The sequence below is a fragment of the Anopheles bellator genome, chromosome X (assembly GCF_943735745.2).
Source record: "Anopheles bellator chromosome X, idAnoBellAS_SP24_06.2, whole genome shotgun sequence".
Lineage (NCBI taxonomy): Eukaryota > Metazoa > Arthropoda > Insecta > Diptera > Culicidae > Anopheles > Anopheles bellator.
In genome coordinates this window covers 7,815,975-7,840,597 of record NC_071287.1, presented here as the reverse complement: position 1 = coordinate 7,840,597, position 24,623 = coordinate 7,815,975, and the positions used below count along the sequence as shown (strand labels likewise).

Here is a 24,623-nt window from a genome sequence, read left to right as displayed (position 1 = left end):
ATGTCGTGTCGATGTCGGAAAGCGCAGGTGATGGGTGTAGTGTTGATGGTGAGTTTCCGGGCTCAACCCCAGAATAGTCCCCAGGTTCCGAGATGTCGAGGGCTGCAGGAAGAGGTCGGCTTGCTCGCCATGCATCCAATCAATACAACGATCGACCGGAGAATGGTGTTTGAGCGAGATCGTACAGCAATCAAACCAACTCACAACCACGGAATGCAGTACAGCGTGCTTTAACACCTAAAACTGACTCTACGGCTACGGTTAGAGTAATTCCGAGTAGCACGTCCTTAACTTCACACGCAAGGTCTCCGTTCACAACGTCGACGCAAGGTCTACAGTTACATATCGACCGATCTGTTATAGGGAATTAACTGGGACTGACTTGGTCAAGATGACTTCTTCGACTATTGTATTCTTCCGTTCCGACTACGCCGCAGGTTGTCACTGGTGGACTGGCCAGGCCGGAGCCTCCACTGATCGGTGCTTCTGGCCCAGTCAATGGCGCCCTCGGTTCCGGCTACAGCTACGGACCGCCGCCACCATCTCCGTCGATCACCGTCAATAGCTATGGATCGGCCACGTCTGAGTATGGACCCCCGACGCAGGCACCCATCATCCACAAGCACGTCTACGTGCATGTGCCACCACCGGAACCGGAGTACCAGACCACTAGGTAGAATATTCGAGATGCTGCCGAGAGAACTCTCGCCTGTGCGAAACTTTGCCAATACAGCGTAAAAAGTAGATCTTTTTGTGTAGTGGAGGGCTTAATGTTGCTCTCACAGGCTGTTGTGTTTTCGGACTAAACCGGATTATTGGGAGCAGTGCTCTCGCTGGCGATGTCGTAAGGCCGAAATGATCGGACATCTACCCATTTGGGAAGCATCCTGGGGATGCAGGTGATCAGCAGTGTGAGAGTGGATTAAGACGACGGCGACGGTGAGTTGAGTTTCGTTTCCGTGGATGGACAACTGGGGAACGCCCCTCGTCGTGGTCGTGGCTGGGACCGGAAAGGATCGGTGATCTTCCCATGCTTGTGAAATTTCACCCGTTGCGTAACGCTGCTGGAGCGATGAATCATTCTCGGCTGGAACTGGTTTCCGAAAACTGACTTTCTTCGCATGGGAGACGGAGAAGTTGTATCGGGCCGTCTTAGCCTACCGCAAAGGGCACGAGTAAAATCGGTTCCCAGCTTGGATCGAATCGCATTTCGGCTATTGGAAAGTACGGAAGATGCGTAGTGGTGGCCAGTTGGTTCATAAAAATCACAATAAAACCGTAGTATTCGAGTATCTTCTCTCCAACACGAACATAGCTAAATGGCTAGAGGTTAAGTGGACACGACTGGGCCAGGGACACGATCGCCCAGATTTAGCTCAGGATAGCAGGCACTGCTGTTGTTAGACGTGGGGGGCTCACGAAGTTATTCCAGAGCACCGGTTTGATTACAATAGCCACAGGGGAGCGCGAGGTGTAGCGACACCATCCGTGGGGGTAGCAGTGATACTGTTATGCCATTCTCCTCGGTCAATGAACTACGCCAAAACTTGCTTCTCTTTCTCTTTCTTTGTACTTCATTGTCGGAACGGGATGTCCGCCCAGGAAGCCGATCGTGGTGCCACCACCGCAAAAGCACTACAAGATAGTGTTCATCAAAGCCCCGTCGCCGCCCTCGTCGGCCCCGCCCGTCTTGCCTCCGGTCCAGCAGAACGAGGAGAAAACGCTCGTGTACGTGCTGGTGAAGAAACAGGATGAACCGGAGGAGATCATCGTACCGACGGTCGCGCCAACGCCTCCGTCCAAGCCGGAAGTCTACTTCATTCGCTACAAAACGCAGGTACGAACGGATTGCGGCTCCTAGTAATCGCATAGTGGCTCATTTCGACTCCGCCTTGCCTTTCTTTGCCGTATGCGCGCGCAGCGAGCATCTACTTCCGCCGAGCAGGGGAGTAACGGCGGTGGACCATATCCGGAGAGTGGCGGCCCAACGCCCTCCACCGAGTACGGTGCACCGCCATTACCGAGCCAAAGCCCCAGCAACAGCTACGGTGTACCGCTTTAGGTACATCCTCGGCGAGTACCTTTTCCGCAAGTACTTGCAGCTCTACCAGCTCCCGGAAGAGGCTGACGCCTGAGCCATTCAGCCTCAGGTTTTCCTGCACCCGCAAGCCCGCCCCGGCGACGGCACTCGATCGATGCGCGTGTTGCTTTCGGATGGTTGGGATGCCCTTGCGACCTTCAGATCCGGTGCCAAGGAGAACACGTTGGATGGCTTGTTTGTGTATATCTCTCCCTTTATCTCTCAGCAGCAGAAGTGCCGGAAGTTTATTGTGTTCTTATCCTCCTTACAAATAAAAATAGAAAAAAACAGTACAGAGCAACGTGTGCACAGAGCACGTAGCAAATCGATTGGCGATCGGTGGAGGTAGAAGAGCGATAGTGCCGTCCGAGTCCGTCAAGATCGGTCCAGATCTCCGGGTGTCCGGGGGGTGGAGTTCGGGCGAAGCTGCTGATTCTCCACAGTGCGCTGCAACTACCTGTCCCTATATCTTGGCGGATACGGTGGCTTTGCAAAAAAATAAAAAAAAAATACCGAAAGAACAGGGTAGTAGCGATAAAAGGGTACACACTAAGAGGGCGATAAATAAGTCAACCGATGGTGCCCCAACTCGTGCGCGTGCGTTATACACGTTGACGCACGTCTAACATTTATGGTTTGTTGCGTTGTTTCTTTGCTTTAGCCTATGATTTGTCACCGTTACGTTTTCTACTTATTTTAGTGATTCCTCCTATTCCTCGTTCCTTGTTGTTCCTTTTCCGCTCCTTCTCCTTTTCTGTTTTCTCGCGCTACTCTACTCGTTCGCGCAGTTCATGGTTTTCTTCTTATATTTTCTTTCCATACATTTACATTAACATTAAGTTCTGAAGTTCAACGCACTGCGTTCCGCGTTCCGCGCTGATACGGGCGGGCAGCTTTCTGCCAGTGCATGGAATTGAGCTAACTACCTACGGGTGGCAATAGGTTGCGGTTCGTTACGGCCGTGGATTGGCGAGGGGATGGGCAGGGCAGGGCAGGGCAAGCGCTGCGTCACTCCTGTGTGCGACCGGTCGAATGTTATGGCGAACTCGCCTTAGTGGTAGCCTCCATGGCCACCGGGAGCTCCGTAGGTTTGGGCTGGCGAGTCTACGGATAAAGAAAGCGAAGAGTTATAAATAGAAAATGTTTGAGGAAACGGGGAAACAAGCAACAACCCTTCGGTGATAAGCGGTGCTCCTTTCGTGCGAAACAAATCGCTAAGGAGCCGTAGAGCACCGTAGCCAAACACTGTGCTCTGGGTACCCGCGCAGTTTGAGTTTGTCGAGAAGGAAAGTGTGAAGAGTGATCCATCGGTGCAACGCACACACTACGATGTCAAAGTGGTGACTTACTCACATTCCCAGTTATCCGAATGGCCCAGAGGGGAAACAGAGTACGGATACGGAATGGCGATGTCCAGAAAAAGGCAAAAGTTCCGGCCGGTGTTACTATCTGTCACTGTTCGTTTCTGTTTGCTAGATCAGGGCCCCGGAGCCCGGATTGATCGATCGGACACCGGTTCCATCGATACGTCAGTCAGCGAGATCGGAAAGTAAACAAAGCTCATTTGTCGTCATCGTCGCGGAGCAGGTGCGACACCAACGAGCCAAGCGAAAGTTAAAATGTGCTCCAGCGACGGTGGACGGCGCACTCGAAAAAAAGCCCGTGCCCGGACCCGGATCGCACTCGTCCGGAGATCAGTAACCAATCCGGAATGCCGGGTAACAATGGACGACGGAGAAGACAGAGAAGATGATGAGCGGTACCGGATCGACTAGGATCGTTCATATCGCCCGTATCACTCTCTCTCTCTCTCTCTCGTTCACTGGTTTTCTCTGAATCGCTCCGAACTATTCCGAACCCGGTTCGATTTTTGGCTGTAAGTGAAAGTTTGTCGGACGACTGCCGAAGAGGCGAGAAGCAACTTTCGGGGCCTCATCTGATCGGATTGGGACATCAAAACATATATAATACGAAAACGGGTGACGTCCGGTGAAGGTCGACCGAAGTTCTGAGCTCCGTGCGGCGTGTGTTTCTGTGCGCTGCGTGGGGATCGGGATCCGGCGCACAGCAGCGAGCGAACCTGTCCCAGGCCGTTGGTTCAGGCCGTTTTTCGACCTTTCGGGGGCCGCTGGGATCCGTTGTCGAAAGTTGATCGCTGCCGCTGCTGGGCGGGCCCAAACCGGTTCCGGGGAGTTTGGGACCCCCGGAAGGATCAGACTGCGGGTGCACGGTGAACCGTTACGCGTGCCCCGGTCATTGAGACCATTAAAAGACCGCCCAAGCGACCCCCCGGAGTCGGCTAGAACATGGGTTAGACTGGAGCGAACGGTACGTACTGTTAAGCCCGGTGAGACCCCTTTCTCATCTCATTCTCACTCACTCATTGACAGGCCAGAAGCATTCTTCGCATTCATCATTCCGGGAAGTAACGTAAACAAATCGGTAAAAGCCAACGGAACGCAACGTTTGTTGAATCGTTTTAGCGTCCGACACGGTCTTAGGATACGAGAGCATGGTGCACTTACGCGAGTGACTGGCGGAGGCAGAACCGCTGGACGATAGTAGCCCAAGGCCGGCAGCGGAAGCACCGGCAGCGGAAGCAGCGCCGCCGACAGCCTCCGAGTTGGTCTTGTACTTGATGAAGTACACCTCCGGCTTGCTCGGCTTGGAGACGGCCGCGGCGGGCAGCGCGATGTCGGCGAGTGGCTCCGGCTTTTTCACCAGCACGTAGACGATGGTCTTCTCCTCGGTCTGCGACTGCTGGAGGGCGAGCTGGGCGGCCTGCGACTCAACCGATGGCGTCTTGATGAAGATGATCTTGTAGTGCTTCTGGCGGAGGGCCGGCGCGCTGATCGTCTGATGGAACGTCTGCGGCTGCTCCGGTGGTGGCACGTGCACGTAGATGTGCTTCTGTACGATCTGCTGCTGGGGAGCTACACGGGAGCAGATCGGGGCACCACATTAGCACCACGTTTGCGTACATGGTAGACCGCCTGCGGCGGACGCAGAGGACAGCGTGACTACATACCACCGAAGGACTCCGCTTGGACGTTGGACTGCACGGCGCCACCGAACGACTGCGCACCGGCATCGGCAACGGCACCGGAGAAACTCGATAGACCGCCTCCGCCCAGGACCTGGGTGTCGTAGGAGGCACCGGCGCTGGCCGTCGCTACCGCGGCCGAGCCCGAGAACTGGCCGACCGAACCAGAATGCAGTGGGACGGGGGCCGCCGCCGGCTGTTGGTAGCTGTAGCCACCGTGGCCTCCGTGGCCACCGCCATGATGATAGTGTCCGCCCTGGTTGTGGCTGTACCCGCCAACTGGCGGCTCGGGCCGGGCCGCTACAAGCGCCACACAAGCCAACAGCTGGGCAGGATAACGATTCCCGGCGATTGATAGTAGAAGTCAAGGAAAAGACAGAACAGAACAAATCATTACTTCTGTGTCGGGTTGGTAGACCGACTCTCTTCACAACCTCCCCCGCCCGCCCGACCAAAACCCATCGCCGGCCCAGCCCCCCTCCAGCTTGATGATGTGTAAATGACCCCCTGCCGACGTGTGTCCTGTGATGATGATGGTTGATTGTAGCTGAGCTGAGGCGGGTCCGTGGAGTCCTTAAGAATATAAGTGCCAGGGCGGCTGATCGGACTGATCACTCAGAAAGTCACCGAGACGGACCAGACAACCCTTGGGAGGGGGTCCTGCGGCGGGCATACACGTATTACACAGCCACGCACGTACGTACGCACACACTTACACAGCCACAAACGATGCCACTTACCACTAGAACTTTCATCGTTGTTACTGGACTCTGTGCGTGTCTCACGAGATTTTGTCGAACACCCTCAGTACAAGCTAGAGAACTTTCACTTGGCGAGAACGGATGGTTCCGAGGACACCACACCTTGCACGAACACACCCACACACACTTGGTCGCACACAGGTGCACTTTGGCCACAGTCCGAGGGTTTTCCGAGGTTCCGCGTTGAGGAGCTCGTGAAGCACACGGGCTCGTTTTGAGCTTTCGGTTATTGTTGCTGGATGGTGGCGCGTTCAGCAGTTGGGCGGCTGGCGGTGGCTTAGCTGATGCTGCTCGATTGTCTATGGTGATGAGACATTGCGCGGACTCGGCTTAAATATAGTCATCTTCCCCCACCGTCGTGGCCGGGGGCTCGTCGTCGTCGTGGGCCGGGTTTCTTTTTGGGGGTCCGTCGTCGTAGTCGTCGTCATCATCCGCGCGTAAAGCCGAAAGGCTATTCTCCAGTCCCCGGTGGCCGATGTGGTGGGACTCACACGAGCTCGCGGGGCCAACAAGGGACCCACGAAAGGGGTTGCGGAAGGAGCGGTGCTCTAGTGGTAGACTATCATGCGCGGTTACAAGACTATTCGAACCACACCCCACACCCTCGGTAGGTTCCCTCGGGCTCCGAGTCCGAGCCATCGACAATCCGGGGGGGGCTCTGCAGATCTCTGCAGCCGCATGCTGACCTTTCGGGGATCAAGACGTCGGCGCGAGAAAGAGAGTGAGTAGCGGTAGAGCGAAACAGACAGAGAGAGAGCGAGAGAGAGAGCGACCGCGAAAGAGAGAGAGCGCGAGCGTGGCGAGGATTATCAGTCGACTGAAAGAGGCTGCAGCGAGTGAAAGTGAAGAGCTCGCGTAAGCGAGAGTGAGCGAGGTTCTTCCCGTGACTGGGTTGTGGGGATCGATACTACGCCGGTTCGCCGGCCGCCGCCGAGCGGCAGAAGCAAAATAAATAAACCTTACGAAGGGCGATCCGCATACCACCAGACCAGGCTATCGGGAGGTGATGCACAGAGGACGATGACGACGACGACACATCCATCCAGACAAAATTCAAATTTTTGGTAGAGGAAGGAGACGCAACAGTAACAACAGCAGCAAAACCAATAACAACAGTAACAACAGAAAGAACGAACGAATGAAAGAGAAAAGTGAAGAAAGAAATACAAGAGAGAAAGAAAGAAGGAAAGAAAGAAAGAAAGAAAGAAAGAAGGAAAGAAAGAAACAAGCAACAGTCACAAAACGACGACAAAAGCAACACGTGGAAACATTAAAGAACAAAGAGAAAAACTCAAACCACCCGTCGGTCAAACAAAAAAAAACCAAAAGCAGAAAAAAACAACTAAAATAATCTCGATCGACGTGCGCGTGTATGTGTGCGTGTGGAAAAAAGAAATTCGTCGATTTCGGGAACGTGGTGGAAAAGAAAGCCGTACCCAGGCCGTGGCATTCCGGTTCCTTTGGTTGCACAAGGGTGTGCCGTTGTGCTAGGCCCACCGCCGGCGACACGTGCACTACATCGGCTCATCGGCTCATCATTTTCCGGGCAAGCCCGTGGGCGTACAACACCGGCCGGCGGAAGCGGTGGTCCCGTCGCCGGCCCCCGGAGAACGGCGAAAGGAATTTGGCGATAATCAGGTATTTCGCACGCTTGCGCATAGATGACCCGTCGCCGCCGCCACGCGATTTGAAGACGCGAGATTGACGCTGATCTTCGGAGCCGAGCGCCACAGCTTTCACCCCAGTTTCCTCGCCCTCGCCGCCCCACTGAATGGCCATCAATTTGTTTCGGTGACATTTTCGACGATGTGGCAGCGATACTTTTAACAGCCGAAAGCCGCCTTCCGACTGCCACGTGTTTTCGTTGTTTAACAAATTAGCATTTTTTTCATCACCATAACCATCATCAACAGCAGCCGCGGCCGGGGCCACACCACTCCCTCGAGGCCCGCTCATCCCGCCGAGGATCGAGTCCGAGTCCGTGTGTTGTCAGAGTCTTTTCACTTTTCTCCCCCGGTATGGTGCCGTTTGTTTGCCAGCCATTATGATGATCGGTTATCGGGGTATGCTTTCTTCCGCTTTTGTTTCTCGTCCCGGGCTTCTCTGGTATCTGGCCTTCGGTGGGGTGTGTGTTGTTACTGACCACCCTCTGACCAGCACGGACGGTGGCGCGACATTTCTCGAACATCATCTCCCCCTTCTCCGGTTGAATAACGCTTCCCGAACGAGGCTCCTCAAATGGCTCCTCGAAACCGCTTGGAGGATGCGAGTTTGAGGATTTGTCTGCTTCTGCTTTGTCTTCGGGTTTGAGTTTTTTGTTCGGCTCGGTGAGGCTATCGTCTGCGACGGCGAGAGTCGCGCGGGCGATAATCGTAACACTTTCGATTTTTTGGAATATTAATTCGATTTCCGCGGGCAGGCGGGCGCCCTCAGGACGGAAGATATCGGCCTGCATAAGCCGATGCCGCATTCAGCGCATTGGGATTCAAATTTGGACGGCCTGGGCCCGCTAAGCCCGGGTGAATCTGCCCCACTTACGGACGGGGCCCCGTCTCGGGTCGTTTCGGGGGAAAAAATGTAGATTTTTCGAAATCTCTTCCGGGTTCGGCGGATGGCGAGAGTTGTCCTAGGGTGTGTGCTGCCTTTAATTGGGAAGAGCCCGCCTGCGCCTAAGCTAGATCCGTCTGGTTTCGCACATGTCCGTCTCCTCGACGGACACATGTCCGTCAGCGCTTCGGACTCAGTGTGAGGACCCGAAATCCGCAACGGAACGTCACGAAAAGGAACCGGACCACGGAAGTTCCACGGTGAGCTTTTGTCAATTCAGGCAATCATTTGGTGTGCCCAAAAATTGTCAAATGATAACCAGACTAGTCTAGAGGGTAACATTACGCAGGTCTGGTTGGTATCTTAGCAGGATCAGTCACACCTCGTTTCCAACAACTATCTGTTTGAGGATCACAATTCATCGTCAATTTCATCATTTCATTTCATGGGTAGGGAAAAGGTTTAGAAGAATGAATAAAGATTGCCGTTACAGCAACCAAAGCCCGGAAACTTCCTAAACACAGTAAATGAGCCCTGTTACCGTCCATAACCTGAGTTCTGTCAGAGTGGTAACCGGGTGTCGGTTGGCCGGGATTCTATTTTCCATCCCGGCGGACATTCGTCGGACGCGTCGGAACCTTTTGTCCGATTTCCCAACCGTATCTCGTCGCGGACACACGGTTAGCCTCCCCCATTTCACAGATCTGTTTGTCGTTACGCATTCCTCCGAAGCCTTCACCTTGAGAGCGGCTGTCACGCGAAACCGATCGGGCCGACCCTTGTCCCCGTTCCGTTCCGGTGCAATGCCGGCTGATTTACGTGGAGAGGACGCACGATCCTCCGAACCCAAACCCCAAAAACGGTTCTCCAGTAGCAGCGCAAATAGCAATTATCGCTGACCGCCCAATTATCGCTTAATCCTGGCCGGACGAAAGAGCGTGTACCGTACGGGCCCGTTATGTTTACATCGCTCAAGACGAGTGTAAATATCGCGACCGAGGGGTCAGAGATTGGAAGGTCAGCTGGTGGTTGTACGAGCTGACCCCAATAAAGGCAACCCCTAATTGATGGGCGGCGTTTTTGTTTTTTGGGCGTTTCATTAGACGATAAGGTGATGTTTACTGAAAGGCTTAATGCCACCGATGATGGCACGCGCGGCAGAAACGATCTCACAAACGATAACTGATCCGCAGGTGGAGGCCTCGTCGGAGGCGGTGTTGATCCGTGAGTGGTGGTGCGATGCACACCAGACTGATTTGGATTGGTGCTCGGATTTGCTGGCTCGTCGTTGTACCATTACGACACCACCGCACCGGCCAAAGATTTGGCTAAGAGAGAGAGAAAGAAAGAAAGAAGGAAGGCTTAAGTTAGTTACGGAATGCCAACGGGACTTGAGATCTTGGGCGACTCCTCTAACCCGAGCGCTTATCGTCTGCGGATGACAGCAACTCACCGCGGCTCACTATTTACATACGAAATCAATGTAAACAAAAATTAATCGACATCGTGTATGTTTTTTCTGTCGCAGCCCAAACGTCAGAGGCAATTTTTAAGGCAATGAAAGCTGCTGATTAGAATGCATCTTCATCAAAATCAACCTGAAACTGAGGACTAGCGAGCGTCGCAATACGGTTTCTCTGTGTTTTGTTTCGTACTGTCCATTTCATTTTCTTCCTAAACTTGTTTGCAGAACTTGCGGAACAGCCCACCCGTGCGTTGCTGAAAACTCTCTATCCTTAAATTGCTTACAGCAACCGCCAACACAGCTCGACGGCCTACCAGTATCGGCTCGGCTAATATTCAATACTCTGGACGAGTCTCACGTAATGCGCGCTACGATGGGCGCAGGAAAATGGAGATGTGAGATCATAAACCCGTAAGTCCTAGAGCGCTCCGTTCGAGCACTTCGAGGACGGCGAGGCCCCCATCTCGTTGTGACTCGTTGACGTGTGGCGAGTGGCAGTTAAGCAGTCCCCCGCCCAAACATAAATAGCGGTTCCATCAACTCCGATCGGGGCGGGGTTGCCGACACCCTGCCGCCGGGCTCTCCTTTCTGGAAAGGGCAGCCGCCCCGGACCGGTGCGGCTTGCGCAATCATATCTTCATTGCTGCTAGCCCCCGAGAGCCTCGAGGATTGGCCAAAAGGTCCACGCTGATCAGGAGGCGATCATCTGCGCGGTGCGTGACTCGTTGAGTTGCGAGTCCAGTCCCCGTCGCGGTACGCATACACCTAGCTCAAGTATGATGCTTCGCCTGGGAAGAGAACCGTCAGGATTCCACGAACCCGGTGTGGGATCTCCAGATGCCTCCAGAGACGAGCAGTGCACGTAATCCATCGTGTTACCCGCGTCGGTAGATTTGGGCGATCCTTGACCTTACGCTGTGTGACGTGTTGGCGCTGTTATCTAAGCGTCACGGTGTCGCATCGCTATAGCCATCCGATCCGCCCAATACGGAAAAACCGTTCTCACACAAACTGAATCAGTTTCGGAGGCGCACCGGCGATGGAAAACTGACAACCCGGCGTTGGACCCGGCGTTGGAGAGGTTGCTTTTGACCTGGACCTAACCCGGGCCGGGGTCAGGAAAGAGCCGGCACATCAGACGGACGTGTCGGACCGGCGTACTTGGTGTGGCCCACGATTGGGTATGGTCGGGGAAACGCGAGGTTATGGGCCCATACACCATACACATATTTCATAAATTGACTTAAGAGCTGGGCCGCTATTTCACCGAAGCCTAGGTGACAGCAAAACGGCATCGGCTTTGACGAAGACGACACTCTCGCCGGCGACACAGGAAAGACACTTTCGCTTTTTGCGAACCCGCGCTGGCCCCGCGCCCCGTGCTTCGGATGCCTCCCGGACACACTCATTCAGGACTCGGTTGGTCTCCGACGTCCGGAGGCCGACCGACTTTCAATTCAACTTATCCCCGGTGCGTGGCTCTCTTTCTCTCGACGCTTGAGGACTTGCTTGAAATGATCAAGCTGTCGGTTTTATCCATTTACGTCGTCCCATCCCGATGATGATTAGCTGATATTCATCGTTTTAGATATTGCTGGGGGGTTTCGTTGTGGCGTTGTGTATTGGGGGTCTTCACTAGAGGTATACGTTTGTGATTTTTTTGCTGCTGCTCCAGCCGAATTCATCCGTATCTCGGATAATACCGGTTTCTGGGTACCGAGATGAGGTAATCAGGTATTCAGTGAAGGACCCTGGAGCTCCTTTACCGTTGCTGAAGATCCAAGGAGATGAACAGGGGGGAAAAAAAACTCGCCGAGCACAGGATATCGCACGTAACTCGCCGCATCGTATCGCACGTAACGGCGTCCTGCGTTGAGCTCACCCTCCAATGTGCCCACCGGGGGGTCCGGTCTGTCGGTTCGGCGAAAATAAAAACTGGAGATCGTATTTTTCGTAGTCCGACAGCGCCAAAGCTTGTCGCAATGGAGGCCACCGATGGGGATCATCCTATTATTTTTATGACATCTTTCGGGGGGGCTAGTGGCTTCGGTATTGTGCGTTTGTATGTATGTGTTTGCATCTGGTCTAATCTGTTTTCGATTTCGATTTTTTGTGGCGTGTAGTTGCAAAACGGCGCATCTGTTGACATCATCAACCACGCTCACGTTCCACTGTTCCACTTGTTTGCTGGTCTACTACTCTACTCTGGGCTCCTGTCTAACCCTGTTTTGCCTCTCGAAGTTTGCGTGGAAAAGTCGATGGTCACAGAGCTAATCTTGAGCTCAAGTTTTGCAGCTTCGGACACCAAACTCCTTTTATCGTCACCACGCCCACGCTGGTAACGGTAAATTATGTGGAGACCGATACCGCGCCAAACCAGTTAGCAGCGATTGAGAAAGCCTTAGATTTCAGAGACAGCCAACCGGCATCCGTCCATCGAACGGCCATCCCATATCGTCCACCTGCCCCAAAGGCTCCATAACACTCTGGTAAACTCGGTGCTAACTCCATTAATTAGTTACTGCTACTAATTAATTATGTCACGCTTGTAGACGTTCATCCTGCAATCGTCCCGCGTTGGTGCGACCTAAATCGCGCAACGCCATGCAATCGGTCTCCAACTTATCAAATCGCTCACCCTGCTCGCTGGACTACACCGTGAGGGGCCCCCAGAAGGATCAGGCGGCGAATTTCACTAATCGACTAACAACGGGCGGGCTGGCTGATAGGAGGAGAAATTTTCGGGGCCGACCACCGTTCGGGGTGGTCAATGGCCCGGCCAAGGCCCGCTATATGTTGCCCGCATCCGAAAATGGCATCGGCCCGCTAAATGTCAAGTCGAAATTAGCCAACACAGCCAGCCAGCCGGCGATGCGACTTGCGGCCTGCGTGAGCCAACAGAGAGTTGTCAACAAGTTGGCGTTGGCGGGGTTGCCTCCCCCCGCGTCCGCTCTCCACCACTCTGCTCTGCTGAATGTTGGCCGCTTTTGTTCGCCTACTCTAGAAAGCTGCGGGACGCGTGAGGCAGTTTCTCAACTGGTGGAGTCATCGGTTTGATATTTCACCAGATCCCGGCTCTGCAGAGAGGAGCTGGTGAGATGCGTACCGTTGTTGATACGCTTACGGCCCGCCATTAGCCGACATTGTCAGGGTCCTTAAGGAAAATGTCAGACGTTGAAGTCTACGGAGGTTCGGCACACACGGCGTGATGTGATGAGCGGAATGGGATTCCAAACGCACCCCGAACGAACGTTGCGTAACGAGCGCGCTGATGCGGCTGATATCTTGGCAGCCACAGGCAATCCAATCTGGGGCCAATTTCCTGTCCACAACTTGGCCGACGATACTCGAACGCTCGAGCGCCAAACCGCCCATCCACGATCTCTTGGAGGATCTGACAAATTTCGGACCCACCCTCGGGCAGGATCGGGCTGCGAAATCGGGCTACGAGTTTCAAGTAGGACCGGATTTGCATAATTTATTAATATTACTGCTGAGGTGGAGCGCCTACCCGGTGAACTATCAGCGTGAAGCGTATGCGGTGTTTTATCATCGTTTAGCCGTATCCGTTTTCTCCGTTCGTATTTTGGGGCTGAAGACGCCTATCGACCGGTATCTCTGCGTAGGCCACCATCGGCTCGTCCTAGTCGGGGGATCTTCCCGGTCGCCTTCAGCAGGGTCCGGACGATGGCGACTGCTTCACCAGCACCGGAAGCGCCTGAGATTGCGCGATCCGACACATAACCGGCACGTCGGCCGGTCGAGTGTGACTGGGGCGCTTCGGCGCTTCCCGTACCAACCGCCGCCGGTACCGCTCCCAGGCGCGGTTTCGCAGGAACCTCTGGAACAGCTCGTGCCGGCTCGGTATCGACTCGTCCAGGTACATCCGCAACCGGTGCCAGGTGTTGCCGATGTTCTGGTGCTTCAGCAGCAGCCAACGGCGCGGTATCAGCAAACACTGCGTACGGGTGCGGGCTACGACCCGGCGGTGCTGGAAGCGCTCGCCGATCCCGAACACGGCCCCGGACCGCAGTGTGCCGACGTCCAGAAAGTGATGCACGATCTGTTGCTCCTGCGGTGGTGGCGTCTGTAAGGGATGTTTAGCAGATCGCTGAAGAAGCATTCCCATAGGAGCCGAGCGTTATTCCCAGGGTACTTACGCGTAGAAACGATACGGCATGGTTTGGTTCGTAGTCTGGCTCGCTCCCGGGCACTTCATCGAAGGCGTCGGACCGTTGGCGGAACGTTTCGTGCCAGCGAACCAGCTCGTCCGGAGATTCGTCCCGGACCTCGACTAGGGGTGTTTCTGGTAGCACCACCAGCTGAAACGTGGCCCGTGAGCCCACCGTCACACGCAGCATCTGCAGGCACTGTAACAGCATGCACTGGCCGCTCAGCACGAGGTGCGCACAGGGTGGCTCCCGGTCGAGCAGGATCGTCTGCTGCGGGGCGAACTGTTCCACACGGGCCAGTATGCAGCACTCTCGGATCTGTTCATCGGTCCAGTATTTGAAGTACTCAAAGTGTCCCAACGTTTTCCGTAGCTGCTCGTAGCTGAGCCGAAGCGTGGGCGTACCGTTCTGCTGTAGCCCTGCCATCCACTGTCGCCATTCAGCACCAGATATTGTTGCCCGTAGTTCTGAACTCCAAATTCCGCAGGTAACCGTAACAGAGACCGACACACGCCTTCACGAACGTTCTGGACGACACTGAGCCTGGGCCGTATTCCTACAGGCAAGCGCTCCGGAGATTCGAGGAAGCCAGCGGCGGCTTACAACTTCTCCTGTGTATCGAAAACTGTACTACGCTTGCTACCTACGCTGCTGCTCGGGTCAGCTGTGTGTGGGCTAGGGTTGCGCCGTGCTTGTCATCGTCACATCGGCAAACTATTAAACGGCCTGCCGTGCCGTGCCGTGCATCCAACATGCCCTTACACCGCTTTGCCATAGGGTTAAGTGCTGTTAGATTGAGCGCTTTTAGCAGACCGGCACCAACCGGTGTGTCTGTGTATGTGAGTGTAAAGGACCAAAGTTTTGCGGCACCACGCGAACCGCCTTCCACCGTGTCGGTAGTGTGAGGTCCTTACGTTACGCATTTCCCCCCGGACTTACTACGTGGACTGCTAGCTAGCGAGTCTCTAGCAAAACGAGCCCACCTTTTACGGGACGGTGGAAGTCCAGGCGATGGTGCAGCTAGTGGTTGGATTTTAAAATACGCTATTACTTCACTTTTGAAAACGTCAAACTTTGTTCTGGAAATTTTGGCAACTTTTGAGTCGAAACTTTGACATTTACGAAATGGGACGCTAAACGTTTGCAGAACAGTGGGAAATAATAAAAACTTATTTCCAAAGTCATGGGTCTCCTCAACTTCCTGTCAAAACTGTCAAAGTGGCAAAGGAAATTTGACGAAGGAGCCGCTGCGCCGGAGCCGTCCTCCTCTAGACCAGTGATCTAGTACTGTGTCTAGGACCTAGTGGATCGTCAACTGCCAGGTTCTGCATTGAGTTGTTATTGTGGTTTCCCCGAAGGGTAGAACCACCAGTTGTCAACTCACGTTACACGACACGCTGATATCCGGTGCAGGACAATATAACAATCTAGTCTATTAATCAGTCCCCGTGCTCGCTGACGCTGGCGGCGGAGAATTGCGTGAAATTTGGGGGGCACGGGTTGATTGAACATATTGCTCTATTGTGTCGGACCGGTTCCAGCCGCAGAAAAGCGGAATTTCTACCTCCCCGAAATCCTTCTCCTGAAAACTGCAGACTCTAACTCGCCGTGGGGTTGGGGCCCAAATGTATGGTAAACCTCAAACGATACCAAGTTAAATGCCCCGGCCGAGCCTAACTTCCTAATAATGGCATTAAATAATGTTTTGGGGAGACTTACAAAGTCGTTGGTGGCCCGCCCGTCAGTAGCAATTTTCCCCGATGGCTTTTGGACACGCAATCATCGCATCGCGGGCGGTCGGTCGGTCGGTTGGTTCCTTGGTTCTGGCCACGGACAAAGTTTGGTAGGTATCCCGCCGGAAAGAAAGTTTCGCAAAGCCCCCCGGGGGACCTCCAGTCTGCCCTGGTATCGGTATCGTGAAGCTACGGAGCTCGACGCACTCGAGTTCCACAGACCCCGTTCTGGTGCTCCCGCGGAGCCATAAGTTTCCCAAATTTGTCCGGCCGGTCTGGGCTACGCAGTCGTTCCCACGCGCTGTAACGTTGATCTCGCTCGGTGACATTGACAGTAGATGGAATGATGGATTGTGGACGCATGACTGGTGTCGGTAAACTTAAAATTGATGTCGGAACCCTTTCTCCGACTGCTACGGATTGTAGCGGTCCCTTCGTCGCGTCGCTTAACGCCAATCATCAATAAAGCCGAAAATTTCGTATAGGAAGCAGTTTGCTCCAAGCGGTGCGACACGACTTAGGTGCCTGGAACGCCACCAGAGCACAACTGTTATTCTACACTTTATATAATTATTATATAAACTTTGTAGTTTCTGTAAATTTGGAAAATATGTATGGTGTCAAACGACTCACCGTGCAGGGTAAGCGAACACTTTTTTGGTGCTGCTTTTTGTAGTGCTGAACCAATCAAATCAAACGAAAGAGCAGCTTGAAAGCTTAACGTGGGAAACCACAGCGAAAGCCACACCGGGGGCTTCTGCCATCCAAACAGTCGGTGAATTATTTCACGAAACGGGTGAAAGATTCAATTCCGGACCAACGGTCGTTAAGGGAACGAATTTTTTTAAAATACTTTGTCGTTATTGCTATAATGAAATTTCAAGCTGTAGAAGAAATGAAAATTCGAGGTGTAGAAAGCAGAGTTGAAGTAACAACTCCTACGTGAGGAAATTCTACACCAACGTGAACTCGATTTGTTCATCTCTCGACTTGGATAGCTAAATTACTTGAAAATGGCACCCAAATGGCGAGATGTAAGCTAGTGCCAGTGATCGGGTAGGCCATATGCAATAGTTGGCTAATTGTGTCCAAACGGTCCATAACTTGCAGTAAGATTAACTAGTTCAGACTAAAGAGTACTAAAATTTTGATTACCGTATTTTTCCGTATATAACGCGCACCCATATTTTAAGAGAAAAAAATTGGAAAAATTTTTTTATTATACATTTTTCAGATATGTGATATCCAACAAATACCAAATAATAATAATGTATTATTCTAAATATTCTATAAATATTCTAAAGTAGACTAAAGATAAAATGCGTATACATTGCAAAAGACATACTAGTATTTTATATTTCGTAATAATCTTCAAACTCAGATTCACTGCAGTCTGACAAATTGATATTCTCTAATTGCTGTTCAATGTACTCCTCATTGTCACTCTCTGAAGAGCTACATTGAGACATTACAGTATCCGGAAATTTGTGATTTAAAAAAAATACTTAATTCGATTTTCGATTATTTTGTGGCGTTAGTTTGCTAAACGTGTCAGTGACTTATGGTGAAAAGTTCGGCCATTTTAAATTATCACTTAATCTTTTACAGCTGTTTTGGCCCATCGGCGATTTTTTGTCTCTTCCAAAAAATGGATGGCAAGGAATGTATATCAAATTTTATGTAGAAAACAAAATTAAGAGCGCGGACGCATTCAAAATGTTGACTAATGTGGCTAATGGTGAAGCTATTAAGACCAAAAACAGTGCTTATCGGTGGTTCAAAAATTTCTCAGAGGGCCGAGAAGATGTAAACGTCGAAAAGCAAAGTTTGGTCGAATGTGAACAAATTACCGCTTCGTGGTTAAGACCCCCAATTTTAGGTATATATTATATGTAACAATATTGTATGGATAATTATATTCCTAACAAATGTTTCATTTTATAATTCATTCAATAATACCATAAAATATGTACCTAAAAGGGCACATTTGTGTGTTTAAGAGACAACATTTTTACTCCCCTTGTATAACGCACACCCAGATTTTAGAGCTAAAAAAATTGGGAAAAAGGTGCGCGTTATACACGGAAAAATACGGATATTCTGGCCTGATTTAGCGACTTGCCATTTGCCGCCGGTAAGGAATGGTTGAGGTGTTATGCGGCAGTAGTTGGTACCTGTTGGTCTGGTACCAACATTCACCGAGAGATTAGGGAACTGTGTAAGTAACTAGCACTTTATTTCTGGGACAGGAAAGATGAGCAGTACATAAGCAGTTTCCGGTTCCACGAACCCAATGTCCAGCCCAACTTGAACCTGCCTGCTGATTGCTCCCTCTGTTTGTTTTCAGTTCATAGAAATAAATAAAAAAAGCCCTGGTGCATCGTTGACGCTACGTGTAGTCAATCATGCCCTTGATGATTTCGAACGCGTCCCGGGCGGTCGCCACGATGTTGGACGGTGGCAACAGGAAACCGTGCGTACCGGTGTCGGGAAGCGTCAGCGTGTAGCTGTACCGGATTCCCGCTCCATACCGTGCGTATTCGGCCGCGGTGCCCGAAGCCTGGCCCTCTAGCCCGGGGCTCGGCACAATCCGATACCGCACGTCACTGCCAGTTCCGCTCAGCGCTTCCAGAGCGACCGTTGCCATCTCGTGGATGTCACTCGGAGCGTCTACCTCGTCCTTCGGGCGCTTGTCACTCGGATAGGAGAGCACCTGACCGTATGCGTGGAGCGACACAAACAAGCGGATATTACGACGCCCGGCAGCGAGGAAGTCACGCAGGGCTCGCGTTTCGGGCTCGGAGAAGGGATCGCTTCCCGCAAAGTCTTCGCTGCACTCGTTGCGAAGATGAGGTTGGTGAGCCCAGTTACGGTTGAGGTCAACGCCGTAGCACTCCCGCTTGCTGGGGTCCGCCGCTGTCCCCGTCTGCCACCAGTTGAACCTGCGCGAGGAAACAGAATCGAGGATCAGTAGGTGCTCTTGCGTGTGAGCGAGGCTGCGCAGCGAAACCTACGCGCTGGATAGAACACCCTGGGGTCTGGGCTCCACCTGCGAGCGACTCTTGGACCACATCCGGTCGTGCTCGTGGCTGTACTCGTAGCCATCGGGGTTCAGTACCGGCAGCACGTACCAGTCGTACCGGGCCAAGGTTTCCTTCTCGGATCCGGGGTCAGACCCATTGACCACCGGGGCACCGGACTGCTGGAGTTGTAGAAGGTGGTTCAGAAACCACGTCGCAACTGCTGGACCAAGCCACTCGCGACCGTGAGCCCCGGCCTCGATGAAGATGGCCGGTCGCTTCTTCTGGGGCTTGCGGCGCTTGCGTCGACGCTCTACGCCCTGGACGTGGGAGATCGACGAGGAAACGCGTACCACCGTCAGGGGCCGCCCTTCGTACGAGCGGCCGACGTGGAGTAGCTGGACCCGCTGCGGGTGCTGCTGCTGTAGGTAGTCCAGAAACTGAACGATGTCGGCGTACCGATGGTAGCGGTACCACGTCAGCGAATGACCCTGCCGTAGCCTGTGCTCCATCTGCTCGCGCCGCGTTACTCGGGATTTCTCGTGTGCGATCGCCCGTCCCAGATCCTGTATGGTCGGCCGAAATTGGATGCCTTCGGCCAGGAGGTACTCGCGGAAGGTTTGCAGTGACTCCGGCGGCACCAGCACATCCGTGGGCCCGTGCAGCGTTGGGCCGAGCCACCATTGCAGCCGGCGACCGTCCGTTGAGCGCCGGAAGTCGTCCAGGTACTGGCGGTGCTCGGCGGTTTCCACGAACACGCGCCACAACTGGTGGCCAGCGTAGGAAACCTTTCTGGTCGGCCGCACCGAGTAACTACTGGAAGGAAGTTGGGTTGGGATCCCAGTGGCGGGCTTTGGTGGTTTCGCGGAGATAGCAGCGCCACCGAGCAGTTGACTGAACCAGCTCGCCGATGGAGCTACGGGTGATGGACTAGGCATCGCTGGTGGTAGTACAGACTCCTCCGACACATCGTTCTCCGTCACATCCGGCAGCCAGGGGTTGAAAAAATCCCAAGGCATCATCAGCTCGAACCATGAACCTGGGGTGGTGTTGGTGATCGTGGTAGGCTCTGACGGAGCCAAATCGTCCGGCGAAGGCGTATCGTCCAAATCGGGACTCCACGGGTTGTAGACCAGCGGCATTGACAGCCAGGACGACGACGAGGGTGTCGATGGAACCGTGGCGGTACCGTTCCGACTGTCAACCGGGGCTACCGGTTCTCCGGAGGTACTGCGCGTCGGTCGCTTACGCGTTACCGCCAAAATGCGAGGTGTTGTGCTGTGGGCTCGGTCCTCCTCGGAGTCACCGTAGTCGTCGGGGGCTCCAACAGCGGACCCCCCGAACCCGAGCGAACTCACGAAGCGACCAAACGTGGAAAACATCCCGGTGAAGAATCCGGCCCCGTTCCCATCACCTACGTCGTCCTCGTCGTCGTCGTCGTAGTCATCGTCCGTGTTGCTGTAGTACTCATCGCTATCTTCCGCCCCGAACTGATCGCCTTCGCCTTTGCCACAACAGTCGTCATCCTCGTCCGACGAGGTCGCCTCGTCGTCGTCGCCGTACTCCAGGTCCTCGTAGCTGCCGCTCGATGCTGGACGCTTCTTACGGTGCCGCTTCTTGGTCGGCTTTCGACGCACGGGTCGACTAGTTTGGGAGTGATTCTCGGTGTCGTTCCCGTAGTCCTTGTCGTTGCTGGATGGCTGTCCAGCTTCAGTCTCATCGCTCTCGTCGTCGTCTTCGTCCTCGTCGTCCTCGTCATCATCGCCGTCCTCCTGGTCCTGGAAACCCGTCAATTCTCCGAAGTAGTCCTCTTCCGATTCCTCCTCACTGCTCTCGTCGTCGTCGTCGTCCGGGTCGGGCTTTCGAAAGGGCACCGTCGGTGGTGTAGCCGCCGTGTACTCGCTCGTCACCTGGATGTTGGTGGTCATCGTGTTCTTGCCCCCGTCCGTGCTCACGGCCCCCGGAAGCCCCGAGATGGTGACTCGGTCCGGAACCGTGAACCGCTTCGAGTCCGCCAGCGTACCCGGACTGAGTACCGTACTCCAGGACGGAGTTTCTGAAGTGATTGCTCCTGCGAGCGATATCTGCTCCGTGGAACCAGCGCGTTCCTCGGGTACGGCAGCGTTTCGCTTCACTTTCGCACTTCCCACGTTCAGTTCCACCGTGTCTCCGCCACGAGTCTCCTTCGACACTGCCTCGGTGCTAGTGAGAGCGTTCTCCATAAAGGTGTACACCGACTCCAGTACGCCCCCGAGCCGCTTGATGACCGGTGGATTCACGTAGACGTAGCTAGGCTTCTTCCGCTTCTTGAAATCTCCGATCGCCGGCTTTACCGTCGTGGTAGTGGTCGTCGTGCTGGGCCGCGTTGTCAGATGTCGTATTTTGGTTTTGCGTGTAGTGGTCTGGATGGAGGGAGCGGCCACCGTTGGCGTCGGTTGTACCGCGCTCGCTGGTTTCGGCACTAGCGTGCAGCTCAATAGGTAGTAACGACTCAGGAAGGCCATCATTTCAGGCGTCAACTCGGGCTGGGTTAGTACGGAACCTGGCCGGGTTTTCGATGGCCGCTTCTTCGTCCTTACGGGCCGTTTCACCTTATGGACCGGCGGCGCAGTTGATGGAGCAAGATCTGTTGATTGAAGTGGTGCTGACTGATAGTTGCCCTCGTACACGGAGTCGGTCTTGTTGCGTTTGTTCTGGGTCGAAAACAGCGCGTCCTGCACAGGTAACAGTGCGGCCATGGAAACCGGTGACGTTACGTGTGTCTTATTCTTGTGTCCCCACCATAGATCGATGTAGCTGGAGGGGCGTTCGCTCACCAGGTACTGGTAGTAGTGCTGGGGGCTCGTAAAGTTATCCTTACGCAGCAGGTCGCTCTTGGTGACGTACGCTGGCGGCTGACTCGGCGAGGTGACTCCTGGTGCGATACTTGCCAGACCGATGTGGTCCACTTCGAACGGATCAAGCTTTTTATTGTTGACGTAAATCCCACGCGCTGCTCGGGAATCACGCAGCATCAGCAACGCCAGCGTTGCGACGCGTAGTACTACGAGCACCATGCTGGATAGCAGACTGGGCACTCTTGGGTGAATCATAGCCACACACACCGTTTGAACACCGATCCGGTACCCGATTCTGCTGGAATCGCCACGAAGCGATCCGCATAGCTCCGGCGAAGGACTTCTACTGCGCTGTTGGCCGCCCAGACTCGCCCCGGGTTGCGGGAGCGTGCCACGAACTGTGACGCTCTACTGACCTAGAAGAATAGCTCAACGTTCAATGTCAAGCCGCGATCAGCGCACGCTCCAGTTGGTCGATAGCGTCAACGATCGATCCATTGTAGATAGTACCGGGCAACCGAGGCACCGCCTGCAATGTAACCGTGAACCCTGCCTAACGACCCATTACACCAACACCAGGGGGGTCGTGAGATTATTAGTTCTGCCAGCGCATATGTTGCTGGCCGGGGCCGCAATGTCTTTGCTAACCGGTGCATGGCTGGCTGGGAGTCTGGTAGAAGTCACGGAAGCGGCACCTGCTGGGCCTACCTTACAGAAAGAGTCAACGGAGCGCAACTGGTAAACGATGCCAGCGATCGGGCAATGACAATCGGGCGCGCCAAACAACGATCAAACAAAATAACCCCCGCGACCGAACCACCGGGGGATAGTGAAAGTTTGGGCAATAAGCCAATGATCATGGCTGGTGAAAATGATATGCAAACACAGTGACGTAGCGTGTAATGAGCAAGGTTTGTGGGAGGTACTGCTGGCTGCTCGCTGTCCGGTCTTGGTAAAGCAAACAACAGCCAGCTAGTGAAAGTTCTCCCCACGTCGCGTGTCGCGCATAATGCGGCCTCAGGTCCACGAGGCGGATGGCGATGCCTTTTGACAGGGCTTTTTTTTGTTTTATGATTCACGAACGATAACGGTGTCGCTATAGTATCCTTCAAAAGGGTTCGGTTTTTTTTGGGTAAGACATTCAAGAGCTGCATGTTTTGTAGTCGTCCAGTAGTCCAGATACCGTTTTAGAATTTTTATTTACGTACGCTAGAACTGCACCTGTATGTACTCCTGCCATTATCGACCAGCAAGGGTTTCCAGGAGCCATACCTAGTTTGTAGGGGAGTGCAGGTAGAGTGAAATACAACTTTACTGACGGTGGCACCTGCGGCAGTCCTACCAAGGATAACACTGACTGACATTGATTTGACGGAGAAGATGTACGCTAGACTTCCCGCCCGTTGATAGAGCAGTAGCTAACGCTCATCGTGGTTGTCACGCAGCTGGCCATGGGTTCTTGATTCCCGAGATCAGCATGCAGAGTGGGGCGGTTTGGCGTGGGCTCAAAAACCCCACTCGACACAACGTTACAGAAAGCAACAGCGATTAATATTGCTCCTAGGATAAAGATGCAATCCGGCGTAAGAACCACATGGTAGCCAAGGGCCAACGGGGACAGCGGCAATTTTACTTACTGCCACCTGGCCGCTATTAGGCTATTCTGAGAGTCGTTGAACTGGCGCCAGCTGTTTCCGCCTACGGTCGCCCCGATGCCGGCAGAGGAACTTCCATGGCCCATTTAGTTTTGCAACTAGACACAGTAGGCAATAGCAGCAGAGTCGGATGCCAAGAATGCGCGGCGCACGCGACATACTAGGCTGTTCAGTAAGTTCTTTGCCTCGATAAGAAAAACACATTATTATGATTTGAAATATACTTTATTATTCAGTAAGTATGGCCTTCCTGAACATCAATGCACTTGCTTTAACGAGACTCCAATATAGAAATTGCATCCCTGAGTGAGTAACTGGAAGGGCTTCAAAATACGCTTCCGCAGCTGTAGTGAATACGGTGGATACTCCAAGAGTTTGAACTCAAATTCAAGGATTTTTGCAACTTTCATAATGCTCTATTGACCTCGTGCATTGGTCCATTTTTGACGAATGTTTTTTCTACTATTTCAGATGTTCAGATTGCTCGATCGGAATGCATGTCAGATGCAAAAAGAACTTGCAGACATGTTAGGAGTTGACCACACGACAGTTTTCCATCGCATGAGTGCCGTGGGAATGATAAGAAAATTGTTTTATGGGTTCCCCATAAATTGAAAAAAGACACACTGAAAGAAGGAAAACCATTTGGGAATTTCTGGTTGCGCGACTGAAAAGAAAGGGGTTCTTGTACCGAATCATCACTGGTGATGAAAAGGAGAGTTATTACTAAAGGGGAGTTAGAATCATAAAGGCAAAAAGACCTGGATACAGCCTGGTGAACCAGGTCCATCGCAACCAAAGCGAAATATTCACTGCGCAACGGTTTCGCTGTGCATATGGTGGATGTGGATAAAAGCCATGATAAGCTGATTTTTCAAAATGACAACGCTCGACCCCAGATCGGAAAACTGGTCAAAACCTATCTCGAAAATGTCGGATAGAAACTGTTAAACCCCTCCGCTGTATGTTGCTCTTTCGGACCAGTATTTGTTCCGTTGCATGAGTAACGATTTGACAGCACAGCGGTTCACTTCTTATGAAAGTATTGAAAAATTGGTCTCTGAGTAGATCGCTCCTAAAGATAAGAAATTCGGTTGACACGGAATCGAGGAACTACTTACAAGATGGGAGAAAGTAGTAGCTAATGACGGACAATACTTTCATTAAGGTAGTCATACGTTTTGTTATTGTTGTTAGGTCACAAATGTTGAATAAATACCGCAAGAATTAATTCACACACCTAATAATAAAACACAATTAGGCTCGTAGCAGCCCCCTCCGTTGTCGAAGCTCCGAATTTAATGAGCAAC

The 24,623-nt window shown here is 53.1% G+C and overlaps 4 protein-coding genes across 4 annotated transcripts; 1 reads left to right on the top strand and 3 right to left on the bottom strand.

Annotated features, from left to right (window-relative positions):
- Positions 1-2,238, top strand: LOC131213443 (uncharacterized). The gene is made up of 4 exons (XM_058207484.1): positions 1-48; positions 438-673; positions 1,603-1,837; positions 1,922-2,238. Exons 1-4 carry the CDS (start codon positions 1-3, stop codon positions 2,060-2,062), a joined length of 660 nt encoding a protein of 219 aa, XP_058063467.1. The 3' UTR covers positions 2,063-2,238.
- An 893-nt stretch (positions 2,239-3,131) lies between these two features.
- On the bottom strand, positions 3,132-5,878 carry LOC131213442 (uncharacterized). Its single transcript, XM_058207483.1, has 4 exons — positions 5,864-5,878; positions 5,109-5,448; positions 4,606-5,013; positions 3,132-3,274 (listed from the first exon to the last, which is right to left on the bottom strand). The coding sequence occupies exons 1-4, from the start codon at positions 5,876-5,878 to the stop codon at positions 3,132-3,134; spliced, it is 906 nt and encodes a 301-aa protein (XP_058063466.1).
- Positions 5,879-13,566: 7,688 nt separating this feature from the next.
- On the bottom strand, positions 13,567-14,494 carry LOC131213440 (uncharacterized). The gene is made up of 2 exons (XM_058207479.1): positions 14,057-14,494; positions 13,567-13,983 (listed from the first exon to the last, which is right to left on the bottom strand). The coding sequence occupies exons 1-2, from the start codon at positions 14,492-14,494 to the stop codon at positions 13,567-13,569; spliced, it is 855 nt and encodes a 284-aa protein (XP_058063462.1).
- A 3,696-nt stretch (positions 14,495-18,190) lies between these two features.
- On the bottom strand, positions 18,191-21,877 carry LOC131213439 (uncharacterized). Its single transcript, XM_058207478.1, has 3 exons — positions 20,338-21,877; positions 18,816-20,298; positions 18,191-18,743 (listed from the first exon to the last, which is right to left on the bottom strand). The coding sequence occupies exons 1-3, from the start codon at positions 21,875-21,877 to the stop codon at positions 18,191-18,193; spliced, it is 3,576 nt and encodes a 1,191-aa protein (XP_058063461.1).
- Between the last annotated feature and the right edge of the window lie 2,746 nt (positions 21,878-24,623).

What these genes read in the sequence shown, in the direction of transcription:
- LOC131213443 (XM_058207484.1), top strand. Translation starts at nt 1, where the DNA reads ATGTCGTGTCGATGTCGGAAAGCGCAGGTGATGGGTGTAGTGTTGATG. An exon ending in TGATGGGTGTAGTGTTGATG is followed by an intron (nt 49 to 437) that starts GTGAGTTTCCGG and finishes ACTACGCCGCAG; the next exon opens with GTTGTCACTGGTGGACTGGC. An exon ending in CCGGAGTACCAGACCACTAG is followed by an intron (nt 674 to 1,602) that starts GTAGAATATTCG and finishes ATGTCCGCCCAG; the next exon opens with GAAGCCGATCGTGGTGCCAC.
- LOC131213442 (XM_058207483.1), bottom strand. An exon ending in CCAAGCGGAGTCCTTCGGTG is followed by an intron (nt 5,014 to 5,108) that starts GTATGTAGTCAC and finishes GCTCCCGTGTAG; the next exon opens with CTCCCCAGCAGCAGATCGTA. An exon ending in TGCCTCCGCCAGTCACTCGC is followed by an intron (nt 3,275 to 4,605) that starts GTAAGTGCACCA and finishes TTCGCACGAAAG; the next exon opens with GAGCACCGCTTATCACCGAA.
- LOC131213440 (XM_058207479.1), bottom strand. Translation starts at nt 14,494, where the DNA reads ATGGCAGGGCTACAGCAGAACGGTACGCCCACGCTTCGGCTCAGCTAC. An exon ending in ATGCCGTATCGTTTCTACGC is followed by an intron (nt 13,984 to 14,056) that starts GTAAGTACCCTG and finishes CATCCCTTACAG; the next exon opens with ACGCCACCACCGCAGGAGCA.
- LOC131213439 (XM_058207478.1), bottom strand. Translation starts at nt 21,877, where the DNA reads ATGGTGCTCGTAGTACTACGCGTCGCAACGCTGGCGTTGCTGATGCTG. An exon ending in GTCGGACGAGGATGACGACT is followed by an intron (nt 20,299 to 20,337) that starts GTTGTGGCAAAG and finishes TCGGGGCGGAAG; the next exon opens with ATAGCGATGAGTACTACAGC. An exon ending in CAGGGTGTTCTATCCAGCGC is followed by an intron (nt 18,744 to 18,815) that starts GTAGGTTTCGCT and finishes TTCCTCGCGCAG; the next exon opens with GTTCAACTGGTGGCAGACGG.